Raw genomic sequence first — 12,317 nt, 5'->3', positions numbered from 1 at the left:
CATCTCACCCGCACATTGAATTGTCTAACATTCAAATCGTTTTTCTGCCACCAAACATATCTGCAGAGTGTCAGCCCTTGGATCAAGGGATAATAAAAAATTTTAAACTTCACTACAGAAAACGTGTTTTAAGACATCTCATTGCAAACATGAACGATGTAACATGTGGGAGTGACCTTGCAAAGAAAATCAGCATCCTAGATGCAATTCAATGGATTTCCTCTTCAGTAAATGCAATTAGAAAACAAAGTGTCGTGAACTGTTTTGTAAAGTCTTGCTTCTCAAACGCAAAAATTGAAGTTGTGAACAGCAATGTTGAGCACCAAGAAGAACAAGAACTTCAACATCTATTGATAATGTACGATACTTCAGCTACAAGTGACCCTGGCTATAAAAAAAAAGACTCGAACCTCACTACAGAAGATGGTGCTCTAGATATCAACGACATTATCATCGATATTTTTCAAGAAGTTCCTCATGAGGATGAAGAAATGGAAGGAGGTCATTCTGTTGAAGAACATATTAACGACGAACCACTGATGAAATTAGAAGCGCTCATACAAATCAATCGTTTAAAAATGTTTTTCGCCGCTGAAGAAGATACTGAAGGACTTTCGATGGTTTCTTCACCCCAAACAAATGTTGAAAACAAAATTATCAGCCGGAAGAAGGTGCAGAAGAAAATAAGTGATTACTGTATGCATTTTTCTTAAGATAAAGTCATAATATGCATAGCGCAATTGTATGTATATTATTTACAAAAATATTGTTCAAAATCTGTATATATTTTAATTTAATTTTACATTCTCTCTTCTTCTTTAATGCTACCGAATGGCGTTTGCGACTTCGTTTTGATATTGTTCTCTGTCTAGCACTGCGTGTAGAATTTGTGCTGTTGTCATGTGAAGCCAGGTGTTGATGTTATCTAGCCATGCCATTTTCGGTCTGCCTGGGCGTTTCTTGCCTTCGATCTTTCCCTCCAGGATGAGTGGTAGTAGGTGATATTTTTGTTGGTTCCTAGCGATGTCACATAGGTATTTGCATTTCCTGCTGATGATGGTTTTGAGCAGGTCCCGTTCCGTGTGCATGTCCTGCAGGACCTGTGCGTTGGTTATCTTGGCTGTCCACGGAATTTTCAGCATTCTTCGGTAGAGCCACATTTCGAAGGCCTGGAGCTTTTTTGTAGAACCGTAGAGCAGTATTGGCCAGATGTAGCATTTCAATGTGCGTAATTTGAGCATGATGTTCAAGCTTCTGTCGGTGAGGAGGGTTCTCCATTTGGTGAATGCCTGCCTGGCTTGTTCAATTCTGCTTTTGATTTCGGCCTCATGGTTCAGCTGGTCATCAATGAGTACTCCGAGATACTTGAAGCGGTGTATTTGCTCTAATTTTTCGTTGTTTAGTTTGATCGTGATTTTGCTTGCAGTCCTGCTGACCTTCATCACCTTTGTTTTCTTTTTGTTGATTCGTAGCCCCCATGCTTGGCTTTCTATGTCCACTTCGTTCAAGATGGTCTGTAAATCTTGTTCTGAATCCGCTATTAGTGCTGTGTCATCGGCATATCTTAAGTTATTGATGTAGTGTCCGTTAACTTTTATGCCGATGTTCTTGTTAGCCAGTGTTTAATTTTACATTAAACGTTTGATTTTTCTTTCTTTCTTTCTTTCTTTCTTTCTTTCTTTTTTCTCCCTCAGACTTGTTAGCGGACACTTCTCTCTAATTGACAGATTTTCATTCCCCATGGCTGTCCGTTAAAGGGAAGTTTCACTGTACATGCACCTATTCCTATTCCTAGTTACCCTGACACATCCCATATACCCACCTGTTTCACGATGACTGCCATCAGTCCCTGAAACCCCCAGCACCCCTCGCTCCAGGTCGATACTTATTCTATTAGAAGTTGCGCTAGAATCACTTTCGCCTCTGCCTGTGGCTACTTTTAACCTTTTAGTCTGTGAATCGCCCCCCCCCCCAAGCTAGCAGTTTTCCAGCCCACCTAATACTGGCTAGATAGCATCAGCAAATATTCTTGCACCCTTTCTATTTAAGTGTATCCCATTCCTGTACAAGACATTAAAGACATTAACATGTCTTTAATGTCCTGGTGAAACCTCTCACCCCTCTGTTCTTCACTAACACTTCCTAGATTTTCTATGAAGTAGTTGATGTGTGAGTGTAAAAAACATACCATGACGCTCGTGTTGCATCCTAGCTTCTTGAAGTTTGCCAACATTTTTTCAATCATATTCGTGTAGTTTGAATCCTTGTTCCCTAAGAAGTTCTCAACAACAGACCTGAAGTTAATCCATGCCTGTTTTTCTCTTTTATTCATAGTTCCCTCAAAATCTTGGTCCCGCATCAGTTTACAAATTTCAGTACCAACAAAAATACTTTTAGCTTCTCTTGGGTGATCGATGGAAATTAGTATAAAGGTAGTTGGAGCAGGGATCTTTCTAAGTTAAAGCTTTCAATTGTTTCATCAAAACCAGTTTGATGTGCTGGGATGGAAGGAAGACAGTTTGGGGCGGGGATCTACTAGTAGTTTATGAACCATGTTCTTTGATCCAGGCAACAAACTGACCCTTTTGTCCAAACTTTGACATCTCAGTGCTTATTCCTTGCCTGACTGTCCCACTCACATAAAAAGCAGGGCATTTTTGTGTAGCCAGATTGCTATTCAAGTAACATGCCTATCACTTTAAAGTCAGCAGACTTTGAAGTGATAGTCAGTAGACCAACCAACCATGTTCTTCATACTTAATATTTGTCAAAAATTTCACGTTCTCCTATGTTTTTTTCCAAATGCACAGAGTGAATTACTGGAATTGACCCATATTTATTTCCATTGTGGAGCAACATGCCTATGAGACTCCTCTTTGACAAGTTAGTAAAAAGTCTCCACTCTGTAGGATTGTAACTATATAATTCCTAAATAGTTCATTGTTGTTTGTTATTTGGTTTTTAGGAGCATTAGCAACTAAGGCCATATTGCTCTGGGAATATGTGGTGGTCATTCTCTGACCTTTCCGTGTCCTCCGTATTTGGTAGTGACAAGCTCGAACCCCGGTCTAATCAAGAAGCATGTGCGACACACTGCTGCTCCTTCCCACCTGGCTACAGAGGCACCAAAATAGTTCATTAAACCATTTATATTACTGCAAAAATCCATATAATCATCCTCGGAAAAGTAGGAGACTAGTTCTCATTCTGCCCCATGAGAAAAAATCCCATGTGCTAAAAGTGTTTTTGACTTAAGTCTAGAACCAAGGAGTTCTGCAGATTCCTTTGGTAAATTTAAATCTCTTACCAGATCATTGAGTTCATGCTGTGAAAACAATTGAGGACCAGCATCAATGTTTTGAGTGTAGACCTCAAAGATGATTATATGGATTTTTGGAAGCTTCACTTTCAGTATTCTCTGCTGCTACATTCTTCAATATAAGTGGAAAGTATGGATCGGAAGGTTATCTCCATGTGGGACTGGTCTAATAGCAGGTTGAATATTAGGATACACAATGCCCTTCTCATTCTCTGCATTGTAATACATTAACTACATTAATCTTCTACATCAATGGTGTCCAACCTACAGTCTGAGAATAATTTTTATACGGCCCATGCAGAAAGTGAACTGAAACAGCATTTAAAATTTTTTAAATTATTAACCAAAATTTTCTCATTAAATGTTATTATGTATTGTACTTAAAGTTTTTGAATATTTTCGAATAAATGTTATTACATTAATTTATTCACGTTAACATTGAAAGCACTGATCCTTTTCAGGATGTAAATTTTCTAAAATGAGTTACTTACTTTTGTTTAAAAGCAAAAGTAAGGTTTTTTTTTTTATGGAGACTTGTTTGTTTGTTTGTTATTTGGTTTTTAGGAGCATTAGCAATTAAGGCCATATTGCTCCGGGATATGTGGTGGTCATTCCCTGACCTTTCTGCATCCTCCGTATTCGGTGGTGACAGGCTCGAACCCTGGTCTAATCAAGAAGCGTGTGCTACGCACTGCTGCTCCTTCCCACCTGGCTACGGAGGCACCACGGAGACTTGTGTACTGGTTGCTTCCATGTTGGAAACAGCATGTCTTGTCAGTTGCTCACAGCCCACTGTGGTTAAAGTGTACAAAGAATGGTGCTGAATAGGTTAAACATCCTCTTGCCAACAGTACTATAAAATATCACACAAGGTGGTTGTTAACAGTGAGTGAAGAGTGGAGCACATATGGGCTCAACAGCAGGTTACTGTGTGACATCTGACATCGCAACAGCTCAAATGGCAATGCACAGCACAATTGGATGTATGGGGTTCCACACACCCGACCCAAGAGATGTCCTCTCCTCACCACTGATCAGTCTACAGTGAATGCTGTGGTATCAACGCACAATAAATGCCTGTGTAATCATCATTCAGCTCCCCCTCTCACAGTCTTGGGAAAAGAGGATTGATTATTCTAATGAGCATCACTAAATGCCATTCCCTATCCCCACTTAACCCTTTCAACTTGCATACTTGAATAAGATGTAATGAATCCGATTCATATGTGATGCTTTTTATAAACTGAAACATTACTTCATACATTAAATATGAAATCAGTAACTTACCAGTTAGCCTTCCACAAACACCAACTAATCTAATCAGCACTTCATTAATAACCTTTGAGAGATCTGTTTATTATATCATCCTGTAGTTGAATCTATAATATCCTAATTTTACCTGGATATAGTAAATTTACCATTCATAAATAATTAATTGAAATAACTTATTCCCCCCCCACTGTCACAATGTTAGATATTTACTGAGTTGAGGTGTTGAAAAGGAATATTAAAAGAAATTTTGAAGTCTTAAAAATTATTAGCACCTCTAAAAGAAAATGCAAAAGTAATATATTTCAGAACATATTATCTTCCATCAGAAAAAAGTGTTAGAAATGCTTGTTTCATTTTGCATTATATACCGGGAAAGAAACCATGTAGAATATTATTGAAATGAAATGTCCTTTTGTTTACTGAGGCTCAGTGGTCCACTCCTGATTTGTTGAGGCCATGGCAGATGAAAGCAGCAGTTTATATTTAAATAATTTGTTTGGTTTTGCTATTTTTTTTTAAAATTTTTATTTAATTTACAAACTTTGTGCACTCTACAGCCACAGCAGTTTTAGCAAGCTAGTGTGACTTCCTGTGTGCTTTCTTAAACTCCTTTCAAAATTAAGGAATACAAAGTTGCAGAAAAAAACCAAAATGGGACTGTAGTATATACCATTTAGACAATATAAAAATGAGAATTTTAAAAGTCTGATTACAGGAAGTTGCAATGTAACAAAATAGAGTTCAGTTTTTTCATTTCTATATAGCTTCTTACAAAAGTTATATTTTATACAAAGATTTCTTGTATCAGATATAATATAGCAATCAGGCAATTTTTAAGGTAATATTTCCTCACATTCAAACCATAATGGATAATTCACTAGCCCTGATAATTTCACAAAAATACCTGACAGTGCTGTGTTCTACATCTGTAGATGACAATGGAACTAGGTAACAAGGCAGATCATTAACAGATTGCAATTTCTGAACAATCTGCAATGCATTAAGTGAACAATAATGGTTGGTAAGCACATGACGAGCATCTGAAAAGGGAAAGAGAATAAACTTTCATAGCACTTTAAAAAATCTATTTCAGTGACAAATAATAAAGAAAAGTACTTTTAACTAAAAACTAGATAGACACAACAGTGGATCCCAAACATTTGTCATTTGTATAAACTTGAAGGTAAAGGATGCTATATTTGCAAAATACCTAAAGGGTCATTAACATTGAACTCAATGGAGTTTTTTCTATCATGGCACACTTGAGGGCCATGGTACAAAGCTTGGGAACCACTGATATACAACCTGAATTACAAAGTGTAATAATACATATAATATGACAATAAAAATTATTTAGTTGTATCAAACTTACAAGCAAAATATCTTTACATAGAGATCTGCCTAAATGAACCTAATGAAGAAACAAACAATGATATGCAATTTAAATTGCATAGTGTAATCACTGTTGAATATGACTGACACATAAGACACACAATGGTCTAAAAAAAAATTCTGAAACCAACACATTAATCTATTAGAAAAGAAATAACACACTAACCAAGAAACAAAATGATCAACTTTATGGAAATTAACTTGCATGTACGCTCAGTGACCCATCCGTAATGGACTATTACACATAGCTCAATATAAAAAGCTGAACAGCTTTGTATGCTAGAGCAGTGGTAATTTGCATCTGGTTGTGCAAGTCAAAGTGATAAAGTAGCAGTTACAGGATGCAGTAAAGATGTCACAGAGTTTCAAAATGGCACTACTGTGGGAGCTCACGAGTTGGGTGCTTCCACATTTGAAATGGCACATCTTGTCAGTTGCTCATGGCCCACTATGGTTAAGGCACACAAAGAATGGTGTCAAACCATCTACCACTGACAGAACTGTAAAGGATTACAGAAGGTGGATGTTCATGAGAAAGGGGTGCAGCAAACTCTTCAGGCTCAATGGCAGGTTACTGTGTCAGTTGATATCACAATACGCTATGGGGATTTCAAGAACAATATTCTAAATGATATTGCACCACATACTCAGACATATGTGGTTCCACACCAGACAACCCAAGAGACGCCTCCTCACCACTGATCATTGTTAATGGTAAATTCCGCAGTGTCAACAACACACTGGTTGGACAATGGAGGACTGGAAATTAGTGTGCCAGCCAGAGAGTCCAAACACCTGGTACAACACACCAATGGATGCCTTTGGGTGCAAGTAACATGTAGAGAAAGGATGGACAGGACAGGAAGGGAGGAAGGGTTATGCTGTTAGTTAAGAAACGCAAAATCTAAGGAAGTGCATCCAATTGATGTTGGTGGACAATGCAGTGTTGAGTCTGTTTGGTGTGACACAAGCAATGGGAAAGGAAAAATTAGAGTACGTGTGTGTAATAGGCCTAATGAATCTGATGAGTATAATGAGCAGTTGTGCAGAAACATAGAGTGGGCCAGTAAACCAGAATGTCTTATAATGGGGGATTTTAATATTCCAGATATTGACTGGAATTTAAATATTAGTACTGCATATGTGTAGCAATAACTCAAGAGAAACGTACCAACTATGTGGATTGGGAAGGGGAAATAGACCTGGGAGTAATTGTGCAGTCAAATATGAAGTTTACTGATCAGTGCAGATGGGCTGCCAAGGCAGGTCATGGAGTCTTGTCAATGATATATAGGAATTTTGCTAACAGGGACAGGGAGGTGATTATCCCGTTATACAAGGCAGTGGTCAGGCCACACCTAGAGTACTGTGTACAGGTCTGGAGGCCTCATTTTAGGAAGGATGTAGAGTTGCTAGAACGAGTACAAAGAAGGGCAACAAGATTGGTGAGGGGAACAAAGGGGTGCTCTTACCAAGAAAGGCTTAAGTTCTGCAAATTGCAGTGCCTGGAGAGTAGGCACCTGCAAGGTGATCTGATTGAGGTGTATAAGGCCTTGAACGGGATGAGCAAGCTGAATGCTGATGGGATTCTTCCTCTTGCTCAGATTAAGAACCTGAGGGGGGAATTGATTCAAATTGAGGAAAGACAGTTGTAGAATAGATGTGCAGAAATTTGCCTTTAGCCAGAGTGTAGCTGATTGGTGGAACAGACTCCCATCTTTTGTTGTGGAAGTTGATAGCCTAAATAAATTTAAGGCTGAGCTGGACAGGCATTTGGAATTAATGGAGGGTTGAAATGGGAGGGTTTTTTTTTTTTTGTTTTTGTTTTGTTGCAAGGTTAAATAGATTCTTTAACCCTGCTGTTCTTCTTCTTCAGTTCACTACATACTTTGTGAGTGAGTGAGTGAGTGAGTGATAGGAGTTTAATGGCGCACAAGCTGCTGGGGCTATAGTGCGCCCCTGCTGTTCTTCTTCAGTTCACTACATACTTTGTATATACTATACATTGGTGGATCACAAAACTGGAAAATTAGAGGGATACAGAGACTAACAGATTAACAACCACGGGCAGAGGTGTAAGTGATTTATTGTTTCTCTTGAAACATGCAGCAGGCTGGAAAGGAAGGAAATTTCAGAGCATGCCGGGGTGTTCTCATGGAACAAGTAAATACATGGGCTGTGTTAGGGTTGCTAATGTAAAAACAGGTAAATGTATACTTGTGTACACACTAATTCTAGGAGCATAGTGAAGAAATTCAATGAATTTGAAGTAGTAATCAAATGCAGACATTGTAGGGATACCAGACACATGGCATCACTCAGACATAAGAGACACGGAATTTAAATATTAGTATTAGTAATAGTCATATGGTGCAAGGAAGCCTAAGACTTATGCTGCACCAGCCAAAAAAAAAAAAAAAGAAAAGAAAAAAAGAAAGTAAAATAGTATATAAAATAAATAATTAATAAATAATAAAAGAAAAGGAAATAACCTATGAATTTCCCTCCTCCTGTAGGTAACTATCCAGCTGACCTATGAATTTCGCTGAACTGTCAGCCTCAACACCCCATGTACGTAACTTATTCCAGAATTATAACTCACTGGCTAAAATAAAACTTCCTGCAATCCAGTCTAAACATCCCTGGCCCCCTCTCATAAATTGAATTTATGGTCCCTATTCTAGAATCATATGGGAAGTACAAAGTGTACGGACAGGATAGAAAGTGGGCAGCAGTAATTCTCTTAGTTAAAAAGCACATAAAAAATAAGGAAGTGCATCCAATTCTGAAACCAAAAGCATGGTTTCAGAATTGCATTGGTGACCAGTGCAATGTTGAGTCAGTTTGGTGTGACATAAGCAGAAGTAAAAAGGAAAACACAAATGCAAGTAGGAGTATGCTATAGGCCAAATGACTATGATGAGTATAACTGACAACTATACAGAAAAAAAGAGTGGACCATAAATCAGAATGTCTTATAATAGGGAATTTTAACGTTCCAGATATTGACCGGAACTTGTGGGTTGTCACTCATACATTAGCAAGACTTTTGCAGATTTGCTGCAACAAGAGAGCAATATCCACAATCTGATTGTCAGCAGTGATTCGTCATGCATTAAGAATTTGCATATAGAAGAATGACTAGATGGCAGTAATCACAATGTATTTATGTGGGATTTCTTAAAAATGTGACTACTGTGCAAAGACAAAAGGAATGCCTTTTGCCTTCAAAGATGACTACAATGGTCACAGACAGTTTTAAAATTCTATGCAGTGGGACTATATGAGGGGAATGAAGGGATCCTCTTACCAAGAGAGGCTTAAGTTCTGCAAATTGCAGTGGCTGGAGACTAGGCACCTGCGTGGTGATCTGACTGAGGTATATAAGGTCTTGAATGGGTTGAGCACGCTGAATTCTGATGGGATCCTTCCACTTGTTCAGATTACGAACCTAAGGGGGCATAAATTCAAATTAAGAAAAGACAGATGTAGAATAGATGTGCAGAAATTTGCCTTTAGCCAGAGGGTGGTTAAATGCTGGAACAAACTTCCATCTGTCGTTGTGGAAGTTGATAGGTTGAATAAATTTAAGGAGGAACCGGACAGGCATTTGGAGGGAATGGTGTGATTTTTTTTTTTTTTTTTTTTGGCCGATGCTGCATAAGCTCATACACATGCTTTCTTGCATCACATGCCACTACTACTACTATCTGATGTTACCAAGAGCAACTCTAAATGGGGGGCATTCAGGGAAGTAACTGTAGAAGCTACACCAGTTAAGAGATAATGTTGAAAACTTAGACCTAACTTGTGGCAGAGAAGAAAAACGTATGGAATGTACATAAAGTATCAAGTGATAAAAAGGCCTACAGTATATATAAACTAGTCTGAAATAAAGTCACAAAGGAAGGTAGGCAAGCTAAGGCAGATTCGAGAAGTCCATGGCAAAAATTTCGAAGAAAAGCAGCAAAGACTTCTTTACATAAGTAAACAATAGAAGGAAGGGAACGAATCACATTGATCTGCTGGATATTAATCGTTTAACACTTGATGATGATGCTGCTGCTGCTCAGGCTCTTGACAAACTGATTAGATATTTTGCATTTCCATTCACACATGAGGAATTTTTTAGGGATGGTGATGCCAGAAGTGTATCAAATTCTAGCAGGGCAATGGATAATAACCAAGAGGAAAGTGAAAGAGAAATTGTTGAAGCTAAACTAAACAAAAGCACCAGTGGTAAATGGGATCTATATAATATATTAAGGGAGATAGCAAAAGAGGCAAGAAAACCTTAAGTCATAATTATGAGAGCACCCTTGATTCAGGGGAGTTCCCTATGGACTTCAGATGTGCAAAATGTTCACCAATTCAAAGGGGGGGATCAAAGGGTGAGATGAGTAATTAACAACCTTGAAGGTTGGCTTCTATTTTAGGGAAAATTACGGAGTCACTGGTTAAGGAACTAATGCAGGTTCAGCTAGGGAATGCAATCATAATGCAGCCACAACATGGATTTGTTAAGGGACAACCTTGTCTGAGCAATCAAATTAATGATGCAGTAACACAGGAATGGGATGCTAAGAATAATTTTGATATCATACACTTAGATTTCAGAAAAGCTTTTGATACTGTTCCACACAAAAGACTGATGCACAAATTGAATATCACATTAGGGGCAAGTTATTGCTATGGATAATGGGATGGCTGAGTAGGAGAAGACAGAATGAACATAAATGGGTACTGCTCTTCTTAGCCTTCCCTAATTGGTTGAGTTCCCCAGGTTTCAGCTCTAGGCCCATTGTTGTTTTCTGCATTTATTTAATAATATTGATGAAAGCATATATCAGGCTTAATGTCTAAGTTGCTGATGGTGTGAAGGTTGGCAGGATGGTTAATGACAATAATGAGGATATGCTACTACAACAAAATCTAGAAAAACTAAATGGATGGGCTGAGAAGTGGCAATTGAAGTTTAACATTGACATATGCAAGGTACTGCATCCCAGAAGAATCTTCTGGGGTACCACACTGAAGGCATTGCAAACAAAAAAAGAACCCAGAGTAACTGTACAATCAGAAATGAAGTTTTCTGAACAGTGCAGACAGGCTGAGAAAACAGCTCATGGAGATATACTGTCAGTGAGATATAGAAATTTTGCCAGCAAGGATAAGGAGGTAATCAATAAAGCAATGATTAGGCCACACCTTGACTAGTACATAGAGGTCTGAAGGTCTCATTTTAGGAAGGATACGGATCATTGGATTTGGTGCAGAGAAGAACAACAAGATTAGTGTGGGGGGGGGGGACAAAATGGTGCTATTATCAGGAAAGGTTTCAGTTCTGCAAATTGCAGTGTCTGGATGCTAGGTACTGGTGAGATCAGATTGAGGTTTTTAAGGCTTTGAATGGCCTGAATAAGATCAATACTGATGGTATCCTGCTTCCTCTGCAGAGTACACACAAGAGGGCAGAAATTCAAATCAAGGAAGGCTGGTGAAGGAAGACAGATATGCCAAAACTTAGCTTCAACCAATGGGTGGTTGACGTTGAAACAAACTTCCATCTGGTGGTATGGAAGTGGATAGTTGGAATAAATTCAAGGAAGAACTTGACAAACTGTTAGAGAGGAACAGATGAAGTGATATGGGAAGCATTGTTGCAATTTTTTTTTTTTTTTTGACTAATGCTGTGTAAGCTTGCTTCCTTGCATCATTTGCTTTATTATTAATACTAATATTCCTTTGTGTCATAGCAATTCAATATATCTAAAAAGACAACCTGAAAACTAAACAAACAAAAGTGAGAGTTACATAATTACATATTTAAGCAGAAAACAGCTATAAGAGAATGTAATATATTATGAAGCTAAGTATTTAAATAATTGAATACCCATGATAATTGTACAAGGAGAAATAGTATGAAGAAACAAGAGAGGAACACATGTGAAACTTACTAGAAGGTGAAAAACTAAAATGTTAAGCATATGATATTAAAAGTAAAATGCTATAATCTTCATATATATAAATTAAAAACTTCATCCAAATATATAGTAAGATAAAAGAACGGAAAAATAGAAATTAGTATAGCAAGCATTACTGACTGCAATGCATTATCCACTACATGCTGCTTATAATAAAATATAAAAAAAAGTTCTGCAAATACAGTAAAGTACCAGCAGCATGGCAAACCAGAAGAGTGAATAGTAAACTAAACCCATATATAATATAATAAAAGGGGGGGGGGGATGAAGATATTGTAGAAGGGATGCTCCAAAATAATTTAGAAAAGCCAAAACATACAGTATCAAATAACAGAAATTTAGGAAATTAA

General features: G+C 37.8%; 1 protein-coding gene across 1 annotated transcript in view; it reads right to left on the bottom strand.

Moving 5' to 3' along the window:
- The window catches only part of qin (tudor domain-containing protein qin), a 571,075-nt gene that overhangs the window by 421,423 nt on the left and 137,335 nt on the right, over positions 1 to 12,317 (bottom strand). Inside the window, exon 12 of the mRNA XM_090381133.1 lies at positions 5,496 to 5,631. Within this exon, the coding sequence (XP_090237259.1) occupies positions 5,496 to 5,631 (136 nt within the window). The remainder of the gene's footprint in view (positions 1 to 5,495; positions 5,632 to 12,317) is intronic.

The sequence above is a fragment of the Mastigoproctus giganteus genome, chromosome 9, assembly GCF_048544385.1.
Source record: "Mastigoproctus giganteus isolate SK-2022 chromosome 9, ASM4854438v1, whole genome shotgun sequence".
Lineage (NCBI taxonomy): Eukaryota > Metazoa > Arthropoda > Arachnida > Uropygi > Thelyphonidae > Mastigoproctus > Mastigoproctus giganteus.
This window is presented reverse-complemented; position numbering and strand designations above follow the sequence as displayed.